This window comes from Protopterus annectens, chromosome 11.part0 (genome assembly GCF_019279795.1).
Source record: "Protopterus annectens isolate FY-2018-M chromosome 11.part0, PAN1.0, whole genome shotgun sequence".
Lineage (NCBI taxonomy): Eukaryota > Metazoa > Chordata > Ceratodontiformes > Protopteridae > Protopterus > Protopterus annectens.
Window position 1 is genome coordinate 440,951,418 of NC_056745.1, and position 26,116 is coordinate 440,977,533.

The 26,116-nt window shown below is 38.4% G+C and overlaps 1 protein-coding gene across 1 annotated transcript in view; it reads right to left on the reverse strand.

Moving 5' to 3' along the window:
* The window catches only part of SVOPL (SVOP like), a 716,183-nt gene that overhangs the window by 257,658 nt on the left and 432,409 nt on the right, over positions 1 to 26,116 (reverse strand). The window contains exon 10 of the mRNA XM_044087938.1: positions 5,298 to 5,371. Coding sequence (XP_043943873.1) covers positions 5,298 to 5,371 — 74 coding nt within the window. The remainder of the gene's footprint in view (positions 1 to 5,297; positions 5,372 to 26,116) is intronic.

The following is a 26,116-nucleotide window of genomic DNA, read 5'->3' on the forward strand; positions in this document are numbered from 1 at the left end:
TCTTAGGTCATTCACACCCACATGTACAATGACAGAGTCATATTTGTACCTGTTGTTGAGGGACCTGAGTGCATGCATTATGTGGCGGATCCTGGTGCCTGAGAGGTAGATGACTGTTACTTTCTCCTTATTCAGCCTAGTGAGTTGTAAATCAGAGTGCCTCATTGTTGAGTCACCTATGACTAGTGTGTGGGGATGCTGTTTTGCCTTAAGGGCTTTGGTTGAGTGGCACACTGTTTAGGAGGAGTTATGTGTCTCATGAGTAGTGTTGTGTTGTGGAGGTCTCTGCTGTTTGGCTAGATTTTTTTTTGAGAGCCTCAATGAAGGTGGGTGTGTGGTTTGTGTTTTTAAGTAAAGACAGTGCTAGTGTGTGTTCTAGAGGGCTATGTGTTCCATGTGGTGTGGTGCAAGTGTTGACCTTCTCCTCTTGACCAGCTTGGCTGGAGAGTGCGTAGCTTCCAATTTGGATATATGACTGCATCTCTCACAAGTCTGAGTGTTGGGAGGTAAGAGGAGAGGGTTGTCAGTGTACATGAGGCAGTTCCTGCATTGCCTCAGGATGCCCAAGTTCACCAGGTTAATAGGAGAAAGCACAGGGAACTGATCTTTAGACAAGCCTGGAGGGGTGGGCATTAATAATAAGTACTGGAGCTGTTTCCTTATAGAACATTTAGTGCCGGTAGCACTTTTGTGGGCCAATAGCCTAGTGCCTACCTATGAACCTACAATAATTGCTACAAGAAGTCTGGTAGAGTGCTAAACTAATAAGCTAGTAAAAGTGCAGGAGAGGTGAGAACTAGCAGATCTAAGGGATAAATTGAAGAGCAGACTTTGGCACCACACAGAAGCTTACAAACAGTCCTGGATACAGCAAATCTGGACTAGACTAGTTACAGGAAAGATGGAAAACAAGCGCAAACGCGAGCTTTTAAACCAGAAAATTGAAAGAGATGGAAAAACTGCCTGAACGGCCAATAAACTACAATTTCTGGGCCAGAATCCACTCCTTTTGTGATAGATGGGCTACCTAGTGCTTACCACTCCCACTGATAAACTACAAGATTTCCTTCCAACACAGAAAGGCTTGGAGGGAGGTCAGAAGCATACCTACAGTCCTGGATACAGCAAATCTGTATCTGGACTAGACTAGTTACAGGAAAGGCAGGAAACAAGCGCAAATGGGGGCTTTTAAACCAGAAAGTTGAAAGAGATGGAAAAACTGCCCCAACGGCCAGCAAACTACAATTTATGGGCCAGAAACTACTCCTCTTGTGGTAGATAGGCTACCTAGTAATTATCCCTCCCACTGATAAGCTACAAGGCTTCCCTCCAACACAGAAAGGTTTGGGGGGGGCTCAGAAGCTTACCAACAGTCCTGGATACAGCAAATCTATATCTGGACTAGACTAGTTACAGGAAAGGCAGGAAACAAGCTTAGAATTTATTTTTCCAGAAAGCAGCTAAAACAGCACTAAAAACAATTCAAGTGCAGTGCAAGCTAGCACAGTTGAGTGTGTAGCAGTATTAAAGTAAATGCAGTTTACAAAAATGCGATTTATTTAAAATGTATTCTGAACTAAATTCAATTGTTGTTTTATTCAACTCTGAACAGTTAAAAAGTGCCAAAAAATATACTTATCAGCTGAGAAGCACACTCAGTCAGAAAACAAGGAGATTTTTTTTGTTAGTAAATGCAAAGGGAGGAAGGAGGAGCAGAAGATAATTCAAGGTTAAGAACCTAAGTGGGTTGGCCTTATCAAATGTTCTTTCTCTATCAGGTAGAATGAACACCAGACTGGCAGAAGTGTCCCAGATCAAATTTACAGTGGGGTGGGCAACTGCAAAGCCACCAACTGTAACACCACAGGAATAGGGTGGGTGGTAGGGATAAAAGCAGTTTCAGAACAGATCAGAAACTGCAAGCAATGTCAGCAAATATATAAAATAATTAAGTCAGGCAAAAAATAAGATAATGCAGAACTCTGAAAAGTTAAAGTGCCAAGAAATATACTTATCAGCGATATATTTCCAGATTGTTTGAGAAGCACTCTTCAGTCAGAACATAAGGAGATTTGAGATCTCAGCTGAGTGTCCAAGCCAAGACCTCCAGCACCCTCTTTGTCCAACCAGTGCTTCCTGTAGTTGGCACACACACTTTAGGAGGTTTGATTTACACACACACACACGCACACACACACACACACACACACACACACACACACACACACGGGTATGGGGCTGGCACAGGTTTACTAGTTATGTCCTCTTCTGCCCAGACTATAAGGTAGTTATGACTGCCACCAGACACTCCTGCCAACTACCTTAAGGCTATTCCAAGGGTACCCAACATACTGAGTGAAATTAATATTAATATAAATGGTAGTTTGACCAAGAGCAAGGATATTAGGAGTAGCCCACATAGTGTCACCAAATAAATATGCAAATACTATCACAACTTAAATATCTGTACAAAGACTAGCCACAGTGAAATAAAAGAATAATAAAATACTAAGTATATATATATATATATATATATATATATATATATATATATATATATATATATAGGTTCACTTTATAACATCAAAATACTGAAATGTCGAATTTCAGTATCTCGAAGCTATAAAGTCGAATGTTTGAAATAGCGAATGTTCATGATCGCGAATTTCACATATGTCGAATATATGTCGAATTCGCGGTTATGAAGTTGCGCTATGTAATGTCCAGGTTTGTGTTTTGGTTGTGAGCGGTGCCGTGTGTGGATGTAGGTGTTATGTCAGGTAAGTGAGTGTTTTGTAAGGGTTTTGAGTGGGAGTTAGAGTGTGTGTGAGGGATTGGAGAATGTGTGTGTGTGAGTGAGCTTTTGTGTTGTGTTTGTGCAATCTCGGAGTTAGTATATATAAGTAGGGGGGGTGTGAGTTATGTATGTGTGTTTTTTTTGTTTATGTTGTGATGTGGGTGTTGTGTTGTATGTTTAGTGTAGTGTGTGCAGTGTTTTCGGTTATGTGGTTTTGCGGTTTTTGTTTGTCGGTGTTTTGTGGATTCAGTTTTATAGTCTCGAGATACTGAAATTCAATATTTCAGCATTTCGAGGTTATAAAGTGAATCCATATATATATATATTCACAGTGACATCAGAGTTCAGAATTACAGGAAATATTTAAAATAACATTGGACAGGCTCAGACAAAAAGAAAAATATCTAAACTAATCTCCACTATATTTCTGACAATCTAAGAGAATCACTATTCCCTACTTACTTAATAGAGCAAGGCAGATGATGTAGTGAATGGTCCTTCTTGTTGTCAGGCCCAAGGCAGAATAGAGACTGTTCAGCCTCACTAAGAAGCTTCTCAAAATAATATCTAAAATATTACTTCTGAGAAAGCTTACAGAATGACATTACCTCTGGTCATGTGACTTGTGGTTCCCATACAAACTTTCATCACTGGAAGCTGGCAGGATTTAGCACCAACCTGTAAAAATAAACACACAAGGGCTTTTGCTCAGATCTGTGGCAGGTGCTGGAAGTCATAAAACAATTTCATATCTCCATGCTTCCAGAGTAGTAATTACTTTACCCCAAAGACAGTACAGAAAGTTTCCTTGTCTCAGGTTGCATTAAAATGACAGCATCTTTATGGCCTAGCTAGTAAAGTGATTTAATTTCAGATATATTTTAAGGTTTGCTGGACTGAAGTTAACCTTCCAGTTTCTTCTGTTTAGACAAATACATTTAAATGGTTACAATAAGGCATGTACATTTTTGTTTTCTCAAGTAGGGCACACTGTGGATACATTTCAAGCACAATGACTTTACAAATACCTTTTCAACACAAACATCTTTACAAATCAATTTGATATACACATGACATACATTTCTAATACATTTGTAATACAAGCATCTTGTATAAATCAGTATGATATTCACATATGACATTATTCACAAAATTCCATCTAGCTGGGCTGGCAGTAACTCCTATCATCACAGCAGATTCAAACATAACTGTAGAACTGAGCTACATGTGTTTTGATCACTAGACTGAGTAGTTCTAATACCAGAAGTGATATGCTTATTGCATCCTATAAGTGACATCCCAAGGAAACTGTATTCTTCACTCAGGTGTCACGTGAAAACAGCTACTCAAAAGTGTCCCATTTTCAATTGTCTGACTGAATCAGTTTTTGCAATATTATTAAGGGAAAAGACCTTTGTACTTGAGAGGAAAAAGGGGAAGTAGAAGATAATAACTGCTAGTTTTCATTAGTGATTTGATGGGTAAAGAGTAATATTAAACACCTTTGTGTTCACATGTTCTTCCCCTGCTAGGATTACAAATTCCATGAAATAACTAAAAAATGTAATAATGGCTCAAAGGATTAATCTGTTGTCTATATGACAGCTCACAGTGCCGTCTTTTCTAAGCAGCAGTATGAAATATACTGGATAAAAGTTGGCTATTGTGGGCTAACCATACAGTTAATGCACAAGGTACTGCCAAATAGCCTTAACGAACATTTAGATGTTACTTAGCCTTTTAGCCTACATCAAAATAAATTAACCTCAGTGGACAATTATTTATTTTATAATCTGTGGCATATTTATACAGCATAAAATAAGCACAGCAATAAGAAGCCAAGTGATTGTTACTAGAAAAAGAACAAACTTCTGTTCCTAATTTCCATTTTATGAAGACTTCACCTAGCATGACAGTGGCTAAATCTGACTTATTTTAATGTTGATTTTTTTTTATCCATGTACCAGAAAAGAAATGGACTATAGCTTGGTATAAATGAATTAATATAACAAATTTAACACACTGCAGACGTCTATTAGTAACAATGTCCATTTAAAGTCTATAAATTGGTTAGTCACATTTGATTTGTTATTGACACACAGCTGTACTGTAATTTATTTATTTATTGTATTTATTTAACATTTGTTTACTGGGAAAGTCCGATTGGACACAGGTCCATTTTCAGCAGAAGCCCGGGGAGAAAAGCTCCAACAATATGAAAAACAAACATTATACCACAAGAAAATTATAGAGTACAGGTCAACAATGAAAGTACACATTGCAAATATAAATAACCGAAATAGATGACAACTTAGCAATTTTAACAAAATTTTGTAATGTTGACACAAAACATTGAGACCATGTATCAGTACTAAAGATGAGAAATGTCTTGCCTCCTAAAATAGGAAAATAAAATTATTGTACTAAATAAACAGTTCTTAAAAGGGAGAATGACATAATGAAAATACACCCAAACAAATGCCTAAAATAATTCATTTACCATATCAGCCATATTTGTAAAGTTGTACGCAGATACTTAGGATCTATTAAGTCACGGAAACTTCCTCTGTTTTCCTGCAAGTAAAGTTAGAAGCAGATAAGAACTTTAATGTTAAAAAAATCACACAACATTTTAATAAATGTAAAATTCTGAAGACAATAAATTTTGCAATGAAAGATGCTATAGAAACTCAAATGGAAATGCTGAAACAAATTGTTTTCATTGCATAGGAAAATATACAGTTAAAAAATGTTTGCTTAGTGAAAGGCAATTTTGCTTGGCAATCAAGTGGTCCTCATATACTGATAATGCACATATTTATGAGTTAATGTTACAGTAAGATCTTTTTTTACTTGTTTTGGGTTTCCCACTACCACTGCTGACTTTTAACTTTTTCAATACCCGATCACAGTTTCCCAACCTCTGCAGCTTCCAAAATCTTGGTGATTTCTCAGCCTAGCCTATTCTGGCAAGGTTCACCTGTTGGCAGAGCACCTGCATGTGAAATATGCCACTCTATGGCAGACTACAGGGGCGGTACCAGCAGGCACTGCACAGCAAGATGAGACAGGTGAGGTGCCATCATACTGCTGCTCCTTGCTGGGAATGTTCTGACACCTCCAACTATGCTGACCTCTCTATGTTAGGTTGGGCAGGCACTGGGGAGTGGTTTTAGGGCATGCTTGCCCCAGATCATTAGAGACGTATTCCACCATTGCCCTCTTATATGCCCCAGTGTGACAGTCTGAGCTTCAGCCTGTGCCAGGAATCAGCAAGCTCTGCCCAGGACACTCTGGCTCTCCAGGATAGGCACTCCTACCCTTCCTGTTTCACCTTCAAGTGACAAGGTCACTAACTGAACTTTGGTCACCCAGACCATAGTCAGTACTATAACTGCGTTAGTACAGACACAACAGCTGGTGATGAGATTGGTCCAAGTATGTAATAGTTTCAGGACACCCAGCATCAAAAATAGTGATGAGGATACAAGAAATCTGCATAGCAGAACCTCATCCTGACATGATTCTAAAAAAAAGCAATATGACATGAGAATATATAAATAAAGAAGCAAAGTGATGAAAATGTATTTTTAAATAAAAAAAACTAATTAAAGAGTGTGTTAACAAGCAATTTGTACAGTGTAATTGTGGGCATACAATGAGTATGGAATGCAAATGATTTCTTCCAGCAAACTAGAGAAAGTACAGCTGTGTAAGAAGACTTACCATAACAGTAGATGTTCTAATAGAAAACTGTTGCAGTAGCCTATGCTATATGGGTCTTACTCCCTGATTTCCCCCACAGCCATATTTTCAAAGCTTAAGGGTGCCCTTTATGCACTCAAGAATAGAAGCAATAGTCCTAAAAGGAAAAAAAAATGCCTGGAAATGAAATAATTATATATACAAGGGTATATACAACCAAGTACTGGCAATTGAAAAACAATGTCTATTAGAACATCTGCTGTTATGGTAAGTTTACTTGCACAGCTATATTATGCTCAACATTAGATCACCATTTCATTGGCCTAAGCTATATGGATACATTACCATAGCTTACAAACTGAAAAGCATGGAGGAGGAATAAATAAAGAATGCAAGAGCCCCTGGAGAATGGTTCTAGCTAAGCTTACTATGGACCTGGAAAAAGAATTTGGGCTGTACTGTTTTGTAAAAGTATGTACTTCCAGAGTCCACACCTTTCCAGAAAGCCACTGAAGAAGCCAAAGCCCTGGTGGAATGGCCCATAGAGTCTTATTAGGGTGAGAATAACAAAAGGAAATAGCATAAACCAGCTATCTAGTAACAGCCTGCTTTGACACTGGTTGAACGTTCCTTTTATCCTCACCGGAGGCAAACAGATCAGCTTTCTGGAATGACTGGGTTTTCTTTCGGAAGTATGTGTTGCCTGTGGACATACAGAGAAAAATAAATTGTTTTTCCCTTCTATTTGGGATCAAGAAAAAAAAAAAACAGAGAGAGATTGATAGACTGCCTCAAGGTAAACTCTGGGACCATTTTAAGTATAAGAGAGGAATTAGTTCTCAAAGAATTATGTCATTGTAGAAAATGAAGTAGGGTTCTAAGTGCCTGCATCTCAGATACCTTCCAGTCTGAAGTCAGTGCAATGAGTAAAACAGTCTTCCATGTTAAGAACCTTAATTCAGCCTGATAAGCTGGTTCATATGGAAAAAGAATAAGATTTTCAAGCACAAAGTTAGGATCCCAAGGAGGAGCAACGTGTTTCTAGCTGATCAGATTTGTAAAACCCCATTTCATAAACTGCTTGACTTGAGGATGGTTAGAAAGGAGGGGATCCAAGTGCAGGTAAGCAGAAATAGCCAACAAGTGAACCTTGATAAGTGGAAAAAGAAAGGACAAAAGTTAGGAGCCCTCACAAATATTCAAGAACCACACACAGCTGAACCTTAACAGAGTCCTGGCTCTTGAACTGGTTCCAACTAGAAATTCTTTTCCACTTGCCCATTATAATTACTTATCAGCAAGCGTTTTAGCCTCCTTCAGTACCTGCTGCATGTCCTCAGAAATAATGTTCCAAAAAGGTTTCAAAATTGAATACTCCAGACACTAAATTGATGAGCTTACTGGACAGTGTGCATCAACAGCTCCTGTCTTGTGTGAGTAAATCCATTCTGAAGCTTGTAATTGCCCTTGGACAGTTTCAGAAAGAGAAAGAACCATTATTACCTGAGCCAAAAGGAGAAAATGACCACAATCTTTGGAATGTCCTTTTTGATCTTTATTCAAACTTTGGATATTAGTGAAAAAGGTGGAAAAGCATATGGGAACATTCCCATTTATGGGAATGAGAAAGTATCTGTCTTCCTGGCCTAGTTGCAAGGAATCCTGAAGCAGAATTTATTTAGTGATATGTCCTGAAAGCAGGAGCGGCCTTAGGTCAACTGGTGCCCTAGGCAAAAGAGCTCCACGGCGCCCCCCACCACATCACCCAGTGTTACCATCCAGGTCTACCTACACCAAATAAATACTGGAAAAGTGGCCCTGCTAGAGCGGCACCCTAGATGGCCTATGCCTAAGGCTGGCTATGCCTGAAAGGAAGCAAGCAAATCTACTTGAGGTGTTGCCAATAGCTAGATCAATTCCTGATGACCCCAGGGCGATGTTGTTTATTTGCGAGAGTCTGTCATAGTCCTGCTTAGCTTACCCCAGGGTGATGTTGTTTATTTGCGAGAGTCTGTCGTAGTCCTGCTTAGCTTACCCCAGGGCGATGTTTTTTATTTGCGAGAGTCTGTCATAGTCCTGCTTAGCTTGACTACTACAGTGTTTTGCTCTGACAGAATGTATGAAGCCTGAAGAATAAAAATGAGCTGAGTTGCTACCACATAGACTAGCAAAGCAAGTCTGCAAAGAAGGTAAGATCTGGTCATTACCCCCCCCCCCCCCCCCCATTTGTCCATGTAGATCACTGTGGTGTTGTCTGTAAAATGTTGCATCCTGGAGACCTGAAATGATTTAGGACTTACAAAGTATTTATTACTGCCCAACATCTCTGACATTTATGTGCTTTTGTCCATCTTGTTTGCTCCACATATCTTTTTGAAGCCAGTCTCCATGCCATATCTGAAGCATCTGTTGTGAGAGACTGAAGAGGAGGAAGAGGGGTCACCTGGTTTCTGATAAAACTGGTTTACAGTCAAAGAACATCACACCTTACAAACCCCAAATAGGGATAAATGGGGGTCGGGGGAAGAAACATGAAGTTGTCTCTGAGTTGTTGCAAAGGACAACAATGTGCACTTTTTTGAATCAGATAATATACCAAGATATGGTTATAGAGTGGAACCACTTTAAGCAAATACATAACTTCAGAGAGAGTAGAAAGAGAAAAGATAGCAGAGAGAGGAAAAAATAAAAGAAGCAAAGATGGAGAGTTCTAGTGAAAGAAGAAGAATTTGAGGATTAGAGGGAGGGCTACTGAACCAAAATGCAATAATTCTGATTGAGGTAAAAGAAGGATGGATAAAAACACTAGGGCAACAACTGACACAAGAGGGATAGTTGGAAACTTTCACATACTCTTTCAAGTTACATAGTCCTTGAAGTTTAGAATCTTTGGTGGGAAGTGTCTTTATTAATACTTATATACCCCAGATAGGTTAAGTAAAATATCCCTAGACGTCAACAGTAATTGCTGGAGATGCAAAACTGAACAATGTATGGAAATGAAACAAATGTATGGAAGTGTACCAATTTAAACAAGATCTAAAGCATATGATGAAGAAAATCCCAAGAGAAAATCTAGAGCTAAAGGAAAAGGACAAGCTTTTGAGCTGGTATCCAGAGGGTAGTGACAGCCCACAAATATTAGGGTGATAGAGCTCTTGCCACCAGTCTCCAGAAAGATAATAATGACAACTTGCAAAACAGATGATGCTCCACAAATAGAGAAGACAATGAAAATACTGGAAGAAATCAGCGATGTGGAGAAGAGAAGGAGGGTTGGTGGGGTGGAAAAACAGAAGGAGAAAATGGGCATGCTGGGAAGTATTTAAAACAAATTAAAGGAGCTACGCTAGAGTAAATGCATATCTGGTCATTTACACAAAAGAACTATTTTGCAATAAAATTCTCAATTTTCTGTAGCGTTTTGTAATTCTCTGGTACTGATTTAAACTCCTGTATGTATACTACTCAGAGGTCTGAAAGGGAGCTAGATTAATATGGTCAGAGGTTTTAAAATCAGCAAGGAGCAACCGTTACATTATAGAAACCAAATTATTCTGTAAGATTTTTTTCTGGATAGGAAGTATTTGAGGAAGCTTTCACAGCTTAAGCACTCACATAATAGGGAAATAAATTGCAAGACCTTGTAAAAGCAGGCTGGAATAGCACAGGTAATGTTTCCTTTGATTTTTGGACAGATAACACACAGGTGGTTTGCAATTTTCAATTTTTAATGTTAACCTTATTAAAGCAAATGGGTTTGTTATACTATATACAGTAAAGCTCGGTGTATGATCCGGGGTACAAAGTCACAACCCAAATTGCGCTCTGATGGAATTTATAGTTTATAAAAAAAACTAACCACAAAATATTTACAATATACAGATTGTTTAAAGGGAGGTCTCTGTGTAAATTGTACTCCGAGCTAGCTAGGAAATGGTTTAAAACTCTTAGTTGGTCATTAATTATATACATGCTAATTTAGATGGCTCACATTAATCTATTAAGAACTTCCATGACCCTGGATCGCTCCATCCAACAAGTTAGACTGAGGGTACTCTGTGCCCCTCTGCAAAATGAATAAAGTAGAGACTTTAACACTGTAACTTCTTAAATCACTGTTACTTTTTTTAAAGTCACTATTGCTGAAAATTGTGGTCATCCATCTATCAATAAAGGTTTTAGATCTAAATAAGTCTACTGTGCCTTATTTCTCCAGACCCAGGGAAGGTCAAACAAGGAGAAACTAGTAGTGTTCTTAACTATGCTTCTGGCTTTTTTTCATTTGACCTAAACTATGCTACAGTTCAGGCTAGATAGGCAGTCTTGGCATAAAGATCCAAAGTGCATCATCCCATTTTCCAAAAACTGAAAAGGAGAAGACTCATCATGAAGTACTAAAACATAAAATAAAAAATATTTTTATATCCCTACAAATAACTGTATTCAAAGGTAGGAGGATGGCAGGTGGGTGCAGCAGTAGAATTCAAGCATCTATTGTTAAGGGTAAGTGCAACTTACACAACTGTACTGATTACCAAAGCCTATCTAACCTGGGAAGAGACAGGATAAGGATCCAGGATCCCCTGGAGAATGGTCATAGCAAAGCCTGACCTGGATCTATGAAAAAATCTAGCTTGTACTGCTTTATAAAAGTATGATTAGAGGACCATGTAGCTGCCTCTAGAACATGACTAGATTCCATCAAAGAAGCCAAAGCTCTAGTAAAATGAGACTTCATACTGCCGGGAAATAGTTTAGCATGGTGGGAATAATAAAATGCAATAGCTGTGGACAACCATCTGAGACTATATTGACATGGGTTGTCCTTTCTTTGTCCTAGCATAAGAAACAAATAGCTGATATGCTATTATAAAGGACTTAGTTCTGCCAAGATAGTACCTGAGCTGCTTATGTGTGTGCAAAGTATGTTGTATCCTTTCCCCCTGGTTATGAGTATCCGGAAATAACACTGGGAGACTGATGGCTTTGATTGGAAGGAAATTCTGAAACAACCTTGGCATGAATGAGGGATTTGATTCTTAATGGGATATCTCTATGAAGGTCAGAGAGGGTTAATGAACCACCGAGAGCTTGCAACTCGGATGCTCTTTTTTTGCAAATGTCAGAGCGACAAGAACACTTTTCTATTTAATGGACCTCAAGTCTGCTTGATGAGCAAATTCAAACAATGTCTGGAAACATGGTTAACTTTTCCAACACAAAGTTAAGATCCCAGGAAGGAGCAACCTGTTTACAAAGAGATCACAGCTGTAAAACATCCTAAAGAAATGGTTTTACTAAAAACATAGAAGAAAGTGGAGGATTCATGGGCAGACATAATAAAATGTCCACAAGCTGTACCTTGACAGACATATAAGGGAAGCCACAGGCTAGCAGCTTACTTAAATACTTAAGCATCAGTGGTACATAATCCCTGACAGGACCCTGGTTATTGGCTAGGCACCAACAATATAATCATTTCCATTTGCTATTGTAAGATTTCCTAGTAGCAGGTTTCCTTACCTCATTTAGTATCTACAACATATCCTCTGGAAAGAGGTGCTTAAAAGGAATTAGAATAGAATCATTCAGACACCTGAAAGTGTTTGACACCAGGGAGCATTAAACTCCCTCTGTCTTATATGAGTAAGTCCAGTTTGTGAGGAAGCTTGTGGTAATTGCCCTTGGACAGTTCCACAGGAAGGGGGAGCCATTGCTGCCTCACTCAAAAGGAAGTCACCACAGTGATCTTCAGGGAGTCATCCTGAATTTTCAGAATTACCATAGATATCTGTGGAAAGGCCCAGAAGAACATTCCTGACTATGGAAATGAAAAGGCATCTGTTTTCCAGATATGTTTGCAGAGAGTCCTAGAGCAGGACTTTTTTGGTTGTCTGTTTTGGAAGGAGACAAACAGATCTACTTGAGGTGTTCCTCACAAATGGAGCAATTCCTGGAAGACAGTCTCAGTCATTCAATTTCTATTTTATTGGTCCTAATCAGCTTGTCAGCCACTATGTTTTGCTATGAACGATGTAAGATGCCTGGACTTGGAGGGTTAAGGAGTGCTGAAGAGCTACCTCCCAAGCATACCTCTCACCCTGGAAACATCAAAAATGTGGACAAAGGCCCAAGAAAAGTAGGTACAACCGGCCAAAAATCAGGATGCTTATTAACATAACATTTGCATACACAATTATGTAACCCTACATCTCCAATGGAATTATGGGATACCATAAGGAGGAATTAGAGGAAAGACAGTATTTGGGACAAGGGGAAAATAATAAAAATTAGTGAATGTAGTGAGTTGATTTGTGTATTATAAAGTTAGGCAGGAGATTAATAAATTGTACATTACACTGAAGAAAATGTATTAGAGAAAACTGAAAGAAAGAAAGAAAGACTTGGAGGAAACAATTAGAATTCTGATCAAGAGAGATCTATTGAGCAATATAGTAATCTATACGCAAATATTTGCAGGGTATGAAAGATCTACTGTAGAAGAAAGACTGCAAACAAGAGTTAAATTAATGACTGTTAATCTGGGAGTTCTCAGAGAAGAACATGAAAAGGACACGGGAAATGCAACAGTTATCCTAGGCATACCTCTCAGTGACAAAGTTCATGCTGCGAGGAATTTTGCAGAATTTCTCACATTTTTCATCTGTTCCAAATTAAATTTGTGTTTTTTTGGCAAATTATTGAGGATTGAAGTTACTCTTGTAGTCGTTCGAGTTTTATACTTTATGTCCATCAGAAAATACATGCTAATTCAAAATATATTATCAATGTTCTAAGCTTATAAGAGAAATACTTAAGATCTACCCCGATGTGCCTTTGTAAACAGTTCTTGCGCCAAGAGGTATGGTGCACAGGCTTATTTATAAAAAAAAAATTATAAAAACAATATGCTGCAATTCCTCAAAAATGTCTGTAATTACGGTCACAAAAATACATTTGCAATTATCTTGCAAGTTACAAACAGGCTTACTCCTGAAACATTTTGGAGATGGGGGGGGGGGGGGTTAAAAGCTGAAAAGAAAAAAAAAAGAGTAGATTTTGTTATGGGAAAAAAGAGAGAGAATAAGGACCAACTACTGTAAAACCTTTGAGGAAAATGTGCATATCTCTGACATTTTGCAAACTCCACAGCAAAAAAAAAAAATTATAGTTAAAGTGCTATGTTTAAAATGCAAGAACTGCATCCAAAAACGATCACAAAAATATGACAAGACTTGCTTTCAAAATAATACGTCCTTCAGGGGCTCTTCATTTAACTTGAGCCACCCAGCCTTAGCAGCACCTTGGTAGTACTCAATCGGTTCAAGAAACACAGCAAATTATTATAAATTATGGAATAATATGTTTTTAAGATAGTATTCCTGTTGAAGTATGATGGATGTCTTCGAGATTGTATATATAGATGTGTATTTATATATTATATTTTTTTACTATATGTAATACAAGTGCCATTAAAGTAATGAAATAGGTACTGAAAATGCACTTATGTATATATAGTTATGTAACTTTAATGTAGTAGCACCTTTAAGTTTATTTAGAGAGTTTGCACATGGTTAATTGTTTTGATTGATGCACTTAATCAATTATTGTGGTATCTGGTTTGTATACAAGGAGGCTTTTCTTACTGTGAATTATTGCTTGAAGGCGAAAGGCCAAGGTACCAGAAGGTGAATAAAAGAAAAATGATGATTTACACCTCCTGACATCTATGTGGTTTCTGCCTCATGGTATGAATTTGTTGTGTTACTTGAATTTTGGTTTTGAACTGGTGAATTGGGTGTATATTTAATTTAGTACTCAATTGGTTCAAGATCTTGATTATATCACCCATGTGCTAACAGCATCTCTGATGCCAAACCTTTTTTAAAGTGAGCTGTCACCAAGAACATATGACACACGGCCGCTTATTATATGCAACAAAGTATGCCAAGCAGCAGTCTTGAGAGATTTGTTTAAATGTGTTGCTGCTGTTTTCATGAATCTTTGTAAACAGTTAATTTCCAATTATACTGTTTTATAATGGTTATAAAACAGTATGACTGGAAATTAAATTAACTGTTATAACCTTAACATGATGTTAAAGTTGCATGTGATTAAAAAAGCCAATGTTATAGATAGTCATACTAACACTTAGGCAAGCAAAATGAACTGGTACTTGAAATTATGGTTACGGGAAAAAACTTGGAAAGTGAATGAAGTGCAAATTAATGATACTTGTTATGTTAGGTTTCATGCATATTTTATCATACATTCAGATTAAGAAAACATGGCACTGAATGACTGACCGTTATAGTTTATGTTTCTATTTCCAGGGTCCATTATTAATTACTTTACATCAGCGAGGTTTCTAATCTACGCAGGGCATTCATGTCAATATGGGTGAGTAAAGCAATCGCAATAACAGTTTGCTGCTTAGAAGTCATACATAACCAGTTTTCAAGTGAACATTTTGAATGAGCAGTCTCCCATCATTTGCATGTGAAAAGTCACCAAGACTGCTGTCAGCTGACATTTCCCTGGGGCTGTGGGATACTGGGTGGGTAGTAACGTGCTTCGATCTTGCATCTCTTATCCTTTGTGCTACAGCTGCACACTTATGTATTTTTATAATGGTGAATACTGAATGTGTTTGGGGTTTCCAGCTTTGCTCCATTATCTTGGTTTTATGTAAAGTTTACTGAAATAATATTTGGTGGCTGAAAGTTCCTTGGGGTTATGTCACACAAGGTGCTATGACGCTACCATATGCATTGCAGAAATACCAGCTGGTACACAGTCCAGTGTCCAAATAATTGCCGATGCTTGGAGTTGTTTGCTGTGAACCCTCAGTACTATTTGGTGTAAAAGCAGACACCCCTGCAGAAATTACAAACAACACTGCACTGCTTAGAGGGGGTGCAGACTGCTTTGTGTTTGTTTTTCTACATTTGATTTGTTAAGTTCCATATGTATAAAACGTGGCTTATATTTTGATGTATTTTGAAAACTTTCATTATTACTACTGATAAAATGTAATAAAAAATGGTAGATGAAAAGGCACTTGGGATGTGTGTGATTGAGAGAAAAAAATTGTGATTTCAAGGGGTCACTCAGGAGTTCAAGGCACCCCATTATTTTAGCCTCAAAACTGGGAAATTCCGAGGAATTCAGTACAGTTGAGAGGTATGCTTCTAAGCCACCATAACCAGCCTGCACAGGGGATATGACCTGCTGTCCTCTTGCTTTTTTATGTACTACATGATCACTCTGGCATTGTCTGTAATCACCTGAAGGGGTCCAGGGGACTATAGAGGAAGATATTTTAAGGCATGGACCACAGCCCAATATCTTAGACATTGCTGTGCTTTGGTCTACCTGAGGAGTTCCACAGGTTTTGCACTTTTACACCCATAGAAACTGTCCCACAGTCAAAATCTAAAGCATCTGTAATTACAGATTTGCTTGGAGATAAAGCAGAAAGGGGGAGACCTGGATTTCCTTTTATCTGTAGTTTTCAACAGTGTAATTTTTTTGATGGTCCAATATTGGAATCTGAAATTCCAGAGGATGCAAATGCTGGGTCCATGTGTTTCATTAGAAACCATTGAATCTAGAGAATCTGAGAGGCCATGAACCTCAGGATCCTGAGATACTTTCTGGATGATGTCTGAGACTGATTTGAGGAGCTCTGAAAAAATTCCAGATAAAAATTCAATGTCTCCTGTGTCAGAAAATTATTTTGCTAAAAGGTGTCTGAGACAGCCTGGAAAGACTAGTCTTGTATGATGGGAAACCCCAAACACATTCAGTATTCACCATTATAAAAATACATACATCTGCAGCTGTAGCGCAAGCTGTAGCGCAAAGGATAAGAGATGCAAGATTGAAGCAAGTTACTACCCACCCAGTATCCCACAGCCTCAGGGAAATGTCAGCTGACAGCAGTCTTGGTGACTTTTCACATGCAAATGACGGGAGACCGCTCATTCAAGATGTTCACTTGAAAACTGCACAAGCATGTTAATAGCTGCATAGAGGCAGCTGTACCCACCAGGAAGAAGTACAGAACTAATTCAAAAAACAAGCCACCCTGGTGGAATCACAAAATCAATAGGCTGTGTAACAGGAGGAAGAAAATCATGGCAAAAATTAGGAGATGCAGCACCCAGCAAGATAAAAAGCACTCTCATCAAACTAAACAAACAACTCAGAGGGCAAAAAGTCTACCAAAGCCAGATTTGAGGTACGTTTGGCCTCCCAGGCCAAGGGCAACCACAAAACATTCTTTAGCTATGTCTGCAACCTCAAAAGCAACACACAATTATGTGCAGAGCTCATTGTAAATAGAGCCACCTATACTGAGCCAGAAGATATAGCAAACCTCCTGGCTAATAAGTTCAGCTCCAACTTCCCCCTTTTTCCCCCTCAACCTTCCCTCAGGAAATATCATCAAATATAACTCTCCCTACTAGCACTAGGGAACAAGTCCTTAATGCTCTCTCTAAGACCAAGAAGACTGCATCAATGGGCCCAGACAATATCCCAGGATGCCTTCTAAATAGCATGAAACATGACCTGTCAGGGCCTCTGGAATTACTATTTAAATGTAGCCTCCAAACTGGCTTCATGCCTCATGAATGGAGAAAGGCAACAGTCATCCCTCTGCACAAAGGTGAGCCATCTACAGACCTTGGAAACTATAGACCCATAAGTCTCATTAGTCTTATATGTAAAGCCATGGAAAGAATTATCATGGAAATGATCAATAGAGATATAGTAAACCTCCAGACACTAGACCCAACCCAGTTTGGTTTCATCAAGGGCAGATCATGCCTACTCAAGCTGGTGGTGGACTTCTTTGAGAAGGTCACCAAAGCAATGGTTGAGGGCAAAACCATTCATACTACCTAACTTGACCTGGCCAAGGCATTTGACACAATACCCCACTCAGGCATTGTTGACAAACTCGAGAAGTTAGGTACAAACCCATATGTCACCCAGTGGATAGCCAGCTGGCTCACAGACAGGACCCAGAAAGTTAGAATTGGGGAGTCCACCTCTACAAAGAGGCCAGTCACAAATAGAGCCCCTCATGGATCAGTCCTTGGACCACTCCCTTTTGGCTTTTACTTCTCAGAAGTCAAGGCTTATGTCAGTGGTCTCTGGCTGACTAGATTTGCAGATGATTGGGAGGGTGGCCTAATTGTCAAGGGGTTTGCCTTATAAACACAAGGTGCATGGTTTGAGTCTTACAATGGATAATTGGCTAAGCTTAAAAAAATGGCTCACAAGGGCAGTTAGCCTAGTACTAATCTATGAGCCTATGAATTAGGAGCTGTCATTGAATCTCACACTGACATAAATGTTCTCCAGGAGGGGCCGACACAGACAAACAACTGGTGTCAGAGCTGTGGACTGACACTAAATGCCAAGAAATGCATAATAGTATCCTTTGGGAAGTCATCCATCCCTGGTAACTATCATATTGACAACACACCTCTTAGAATTGACCCAGCAGTCAGGGACTTAGGGACACACATAGATGGTAATCTAGCCTTTGACCATCACATGTCTACAGTGGTGAGGAAATAATTTTATGTTACGCAACTTATAATTAAAGGAATGGCATCTAAGTCCAAGGAAGTCATTGTTCCACTGTCTTTGGCATTCATCAGACCTATCACTGAGTACAGTGCCCCGTTTGCTATGTACCTGACCAGGCATATCAAACAATTGGAATGTCCACAGAGGTTCCTCAGTAAAAGAATACAGGTATAAGTAAAATATCCTATGCAGATCGCCTCAAGGCCCTATCCCTGTATTCTGTTTCCTACAGGCTTTTGAGGGGAGATCTATGCCTGGCATGCAGGCTATTGTCAGACCTCACTCTGATGGACTTCCTGCACATCCACAAAACAAACAGCACCAGAATTACCCATTCTAAAGACTTAAACCTTGCCTGTGATATAAACAGGTCCTGCTGGAGAGACAGGCATGTATCCCAGAGACTACTCCATCTATGGAACAGACTCCCCATCCATGTGAAGCAGAGTTCCTCCTTAATCCAATTCAAGTGCAACTTGGACAATTGGATTGGAAACCAGAAATTCATCCCTGGTTTGGCAACTATGTCTCTAATGGACACAGGTAACCTGTAAATGGTGCATCTCCCAGGCCCATGCTTACACTTACCAAGGGTATCAGAACTTGTCAGAGACTTGGGATGCATGGCTAGGCTTAAAAAGGCCCTTGTGGTTATTAACCTAGTAAACACCTATGTATCTATGACACCAGAAACATTCTGGAAGGAAGTCTTTGCCCCCTTGATTTATTTACACTGGTTCTACAACTCTTAGGATGTGTAAGTGCTGAAGAAAAACTGTCCTAAAAGGAGATATTTGTATCCAGTGTCAACTGTATCCCTCCTGAACCATGTCTAACACCCAAGAGTCTGAAACAGTATGTTGCCAAAGGGGAATGTGCAAAGCCAGTTTCTGGGATAGATTTTAAGAGATGGGGTTGGGTGGGAGGAATGCAGGTGTAGTTATTCTGAAGTATTAGATTGTCGATTTTTTTGGAAAAGTTCCTTGTTTCTCGTTGTTCTCCTCCTGCCATCCCATCTCTTTTTGGTTCCTTGTTTGGCTTGAAAAGGCAGAGATTGTATTTTTTAGATAGGAAAGTGGCTTTAGGAGATTTGTAAGAGGGGGAATGAAAAATCCTGGAAATTACCTATATTCTCGTCCCCCCCTTCATCAAATTGTTTAAGTACCTAAGTAGGAGATGGACTAAACAAACCTCCTTGGCTAAAGCTGAATTTTAAATTTTAGACTTTCCTCATAAGAAAAGTTTGATTATGTACTCAGGCCTATCTCCTCAACACTGTAGCAGAAGCAGTGGTCCTATACACAGTATCTGCACAATCATACCCACTCCTTAAAACATGTTTTGAGAAATGTTAGAAACAACAGAATTCAGATAGGAACTGCCTTCAGGAGGAAGTGTAGTAGATAATATTCTCAATCTGCCTGCACAAAAAAGAGCACATTTCCACGAGTCTGATTGTTAAGAATTCTATACACCAAACAGGAAGAATAAAATATTTGCTTATCCAATTTTTTGAATACCTTTTCTTCTTTGCTCACAGCAGAATGATTGGAAGACAGAAGAGTCTGTTCTCAATTTGTAAAGCTGTGGATATAGCCACAGGATCAGACCTGAGGTGGGGAAACAAAATGCTGGCTAGTTTGGAAATCTTTGTAAAATCTGTCTTACTTTTGAAAACTGAAGGTTGAGAACCAGGATTGTTACTAGCAGCATTAAATACACCCGCCAAGGCTAACATTATTGAAGGAATGGGAGTGGAATGGGACATATCTACTTGTAACACATTATATCATCTCTTTAGCTCCCATAAAACACCTCATTCATCCTCGATATTGTTTAAGAAAAGGAAAATTCCTCTAAAGGAGGCTGTGTGGATCAAGTTTCCTCTGAATCAGAGATATGGGTTTGGGAATCTGCAGAAGAAGCCCTGTCCCTCTATGTCAAAATCCTCTGACGTGTCCTCTTCAGGAATATCTCTGCTGACATTTTCTTGTAAGGATTTCTGGTTCAAGGTGGCTGAAAGGACTACAGCAGAGGAAGCTGGATAAGAACAACTAATGGCCACTGCAGAGTCATTCACCATCAGCTGAGGCATTGACTGAGCCTGCAGAGTAGGCAAGGGCTCTTTTTTAGCTATTTTCTTCTTTTCGGTACAGCAGGAAATGGAACAGTTGGAACAGGGTAAGTATCATGCTGTGACCATGGAAAATGTTTCAACTGCAGTAAGCTTCACTAGAACGAGTCGGTCGGAAGGTAAGTTGTTAAATATTGTTCATAAGGAGCACACTTCCACTTTTCACTCACAAACAGTCCTCAAACACAGCTATGCAAAAGCAGCACACTAAATTCTTGTCAGGAAACCCCCCATTTCAAAATTCAATCTGACAGGAAAAAAAGAAGCAAACTATCATACAGTGAACACAAGCACTAGTATACCCTGTAAAAGTTCCAACCCAAACGAAACACTTCCTAATTACAGAAAGTTTACTTAAGCAGTACATTTTCTCACAATACGGACCCAAAATAGCTTAGAGCTAAAAACAATAGTCCCTGATGGGAAATTTCAAATAGTAGAAAGATGCCAGGTTTCTTAAAGGGGAAATACTGCTAAAAAGCCCTGTTTAAAATAGCAATTATTTTTTCTTAAAATGGCAATAGTCTGTGAGGAAGGTTTTCCCACTGGGGTCTTCTCTGCCAGAATCAAAGCAGAAGGTAATCTGCTAGTCCTGTGAAGTCAGTGAGCTACTCCTTCATGAGATGGCAAGAAAGTACAGAAGACATCTTCATTCTGGCTGCTGATTTCCCTCCACATGGCTGACCAATCAGCAGTCAGGGTGAAGGCCTGGGTGGAAGTGAAAGCTTTTGGAAACTAGCCAGTTGTTTTGTCCTGGATTGGACACAAGCAACCCATATAGCCCAAAGATTACTGCAGCAGTAGGAGCGATGAACACGTGAATATTCTCTCACACAAGTAGAGGTTCAAACAGCCCTAAGAATTGTTCTACCAGGTGGCTGCATCCCCTTATTTGACTACTGATGTAATGTTAGGAAAAGCTTGCTCCCATTTTACAGCTCTATAAAAACATGAGAGAAGGAGGATCCAGAGGCACAGTGTGATAGGCTGATACACTTAAAGAAGTAAAGCAAAAGCTTGATATATTCATTTAGTATAAGAATGAGGGGAGGGGGAGGGAGAGAACAAGACAAACATCTGTACAGAGGAGTCCAGAATCAAAACCAGGATTCCTTCCACCAGCTGAAAAAGGTCAGTATGTCTCATAGGGGGTATTTTCATTCCATTTAAAATGATCTAAAACATACATTACATGCCTTTAAGATTACACAAAAAGGGCAGGTATTATTTATTGCTGGTGGGCGTGGCCTCAACACATGGCAGATTAGAACCAAGAAAAATATAAAATAGGTTTTATCAATTCCAGCGAGATTTCAATCTGCTATCCTTAATACGAAAAGAAAATGACAAAAACAATGATATTTGAGTTTTATATGGTCGCTATGGCCGCAGACTATTACGTTTTACTGGAAGATTAAACCTTCACAGAGCTTTTTAGAAAATCAGTAGTAGGACTTACTAGTCCGTATCTATAAACTGAGATGTTAGAAGCATTAGATCTGTTTATTAATAATTATCATGTTGTATAACAAAATTTATTGGATTATTTTTAACTTTCCTTTTCTTTCAAACCTAAACTGTGTTGTAATATAGATTTTTTTCCCTTCCTTGCGTGCTTTCATTCCTGGACATGGCTGTCACTTTTGTTTGTTTTTAATATGATTTACTTTTATTACTTAAAATACATTTTTATGACTAGCAAATGTTAGTCTCAAAATTCTTACACTCAAAATATTGGGAAAACTGGTAATTCACTAGATTGTGTATCAAAGGAAAGGGGGTTGTGTTCCAATTACAGAAGAGTCCCATTGTTCAGTATAATATGCTAAAGTGCTAGAAAGAGAACGTTATCTTGATTGCCAAGTCTGTAATTCAGGAGACAGAATGCGAATTCTGTCCTGGCCTTGGAAGTGTAGATCAACGTGTTATCTTTATACAAACACATTTTCTGCCATGGGAATCTAGCAATACACCTTTTACTACAAGTGTTTTGTGGACTTAGAGAAGACATAAGACAGTGTAATCCAAAATGACTTGTGGGATGTGATACAACAGTTTGTGGGTTCTGTACCCTAAAATGTCTTGTGGGAAGTGCTATAATAATATGGATATTATGCACCCCAAAATATCTTGTTGTAAGTGTTGCAACAGTATGGAAGTTCCAGGGTCACTACTTTACGCCATTCAATTTATGTAGCTGAGCAGTGAGAGTTTTGTCCTTATTCAGAGCATTAAGTTAAATGTATTTTTTAGCTCATCTTCCCTCCGGTCTGCAATTTTTATAGATGGGATAGAATTCCAAAGAGCAGTCTACCTACAATAAATTATGTTTTAATCTATTATTTATTTATTTATTTTTGCATGCATCAAGTCTTTTGCTCAGAGCATGCATAATAGGGTGTTTATGTTCATGTTATCGATATTTTGTGGTTGATGTTTTGACAGTTGACTTTTTGGTGTTTGGACTACTGTCAGTACACCCATTTATGACTATTGTCAGTACACCCAACTATGTGCCCCCCACACCCCCTGCTAATTATATATAGCAACTTGAAGATCCCACAATATTGAAAAAAGGGCATATTTCCATCCCTGAGAATTGTACAGTCTCATACACCTGCTGACATTCTGCATAGTTGACCAAACTGAGTAAACTAAACAGATGTCAACCAAATGTCGATTTGATGTTATCCATTTCCGCTGTGTGTATATATATATATATATATATATATATATATATATATATATATATATATATATCTGTATGGGTCCCCTTCCAAATATTTAAAACCCATAACATCTAATTTCATAACATTGACATCAGAACATCTAAAACCCATAACATTAAATTTCATAACATCTAACAGTACAGATCACACGAAAATAACATCCCCTCCACATATAATGACACCAAACTACCAAACACACATTTTACTACATTTCTGCAGGGGGGCTTGATACAGTAGGGTTAGGAAATAAAAATTTTCCCACTGTAGTGCGATCTTGGAGTTGGTATATTTAATTTATGGGGGGTGTGGAGGGCAGAGCCCCCCACATGGGAGGTGCAGGGGGTTTCCCCCCTGCAGAAACGTAGTAAAATGTTTGTTTGGTAGTTTGGTGTTGTTATATGTGGAGGGGCTGTTATTTTCTTGTGATTTGTAATGTTAGATGTTATGGGTTTTAGATGTTCTGGTCTCAATATTATGAAATTAGATGTTATGGGTTTTAGATGTTTCAAAGTAGACCCATATATATATATATATATATATATATATATATATATATATATATATGTTATATATGTTTACACATACATAGGTGTGCATGTACACATATGCTTGGCTGTATTAAGAGCCAGAATACTCAACACACAACAGAATGACAACTGAGCATGACTAACAACAAAAGTGGCTAGAATATATGTTTTATCTCAGAGGGTAAGTACGTCTGGGGGACCAGTCATTCTCATTCATTCTCTCTCTCTCTCTTTAAAGTAGCATAACTGTGAACTATATATAATCTTTTAATTTAAGTCAATTTTGGAAAGATCAAGTTTGTCTCTGATGTCATTAGCTAGGCTATTTCAGCTGTCAGACACAACCTTATTATGGCTGTTTCTCCTAAACCTACATTGAAGGGAGTTTTTTTCAGGGTCAAGTCTCCATGTTGTGCACAACTATACTGGTAAGGGGTAACCATTCCTCCAGATGCAACAGCTCAAATGTGGTAGCATTCAACAGCAATGTGACCTTAGCAATTACTGGGAGCCTACAGGGCTTTTCGCAAGGTAAGATAGTGGTGTTCCCTGTTACAATGAATGAAACAAAATGGCAGATATTAAGAAAGATTTGAATCAATACAATGTATTATGGAAGGAATTAAGTGCCACTAAAGGCAGGACATACTACAATCTAGAAATCAGGACATTACCAAGCCATAATAAATGAGGAAGCATTTCAATACTGTTTGTGGATCATCAATGATAATTTATATTAAGGCCCATTCTGTAAATCAACTAATTCTTATGGGTATGTCTGTCACTCAAGAGAAAATATTCAACTCCATCCTCTGGTGTACTTTTCTCATTTAACCTATCTCTGAGTACAGTCCTGCTTTCTGTAATTTTTATAAAGGCCATCATGATACAACTTAAAAATATAGTGTTTTAGTAGAAAAATCAGAGTTGAAAAACAAGTACTACACAAAGCGTTCACGTGTCACCATTTTACATTTTTAATGCTAATTAGAGGTGGCCTCTGCCTGGTCTACAGGGCATTGTTTGATATGTTTCTGTTGGCATATAAAGAATCTGCACGTAGAATGGATTGATACAGGGCCTAACATCAGCTTGAGTCCCTATTGCTGAAAATAAACATTAACAATAGGAAAAAAAAACATGACAGGTAAATAATACTTCCAAAGCTATAGAAAGTTTTTCCTTATAATCAGATCAACTGAGACAGTAGCTTCTTTCATTAGTAATCTTTATGCACATGGAAAACAGAAAATATCATTGTGTAGTAACATCAATTAAACTTCTCAAAAGCCATTAATCAGTCATAATTTTGACAATATAACCAATGAAACCATCTCATCCACTTTCACTGAGAATATTGAACTTAACCAAACTGTAAGGATTTATGTTAAGATCACAATGACATTGGCACATGTGGTCATCTATGACACAGTAGACAAATGTATAAAAATAAATGTATGTTTTTTGATTCTTTTTTTTTTAATTTTTTTTTACTTTTACTCTATCACCTTACCCCATAAGTATTTGGGACATCTGTAAAGGATGTGTGTGTTGTGAAAAAAAGAAAACAGACTGGTTTTGTTGCCATTATGGTCAAGCGGAAGCCAGATGGGTGTACAATTCAGTTGGTGCAAATGGCTTTTTACTGTTTGCACAAATAGAGGCTGTACAAAGAAGAGCCAGGAGGCTGCAAGTTAAAAACAGTGTCAAGAATGTGAGTAAACTCTGTGCTTTAGGAAGGACAAGGAAAAAAATGTAGAGTAATGAACTCTTGTGGAACTCAGAAAATGACAGTGGGCGGTAAGCCCTCATTTATCACCAATGCAAAAATATTTGGAAAGTGGGAATGGAAGATTTTTTTTCTGTTTTTCATGCATGTCAGGTATATGCTAGGTGGAATTTATACAAAAGCTACCATGTAAATGTATTTAAACCATAGGCAAATGTAAAAAAAAACAAAATAATGCTCATAAAGATGCTCGCTTGCTTCATATCTCCTCAAGTAATGCTTTTGGAGATAGTTAACCTAGGTAGACAATCTTGGATTACATCCTTTTGGTGAAATCTAAGTCAGTGTTTCTTAAAAAGGAAGAGAGAGTATTGGGCGGCGCAGTGGTGCAGCGATTAATGCTGTTGCCTCACAGCAAGAGGTTCTCCGGTTCAATTCTCGGCTGGGGTGCCTTCTGTGCAGAGTTTGCATGTTCTCCCTGCATTTGCGTGGGTTTTCTCTGGGTACTCCGGTTTCCTCCCACATTCTAAAGACATGCTTCTGGAGCATTTCTCCCCGGGCCTCCGCTGAAAACAGGATCTGTGGAACCTAGTCGGACTTTCCCGGTCAACAAATGTTAAATAAATAAAAAAAAAATAAATAAAAAATGAAAAATGTAGGTCATGAGGATACATTAAGGTAGAATAAGGACTATGATGTATATTGTTTTCATGTTCTTAAATTGCCTTATCAATGGCAGCCCCTCCATTCAAGCTGAAGTGTAGTTAGCTGGCATTGCAGACAGACAAAAGCGGTTATGCTAGACATACATGAAAAAGTGAAAAATTGTATACACCAATAAGGCAAAAGGAAATTGAACCCCTAAAAATACACTCTGGGGATATTTTT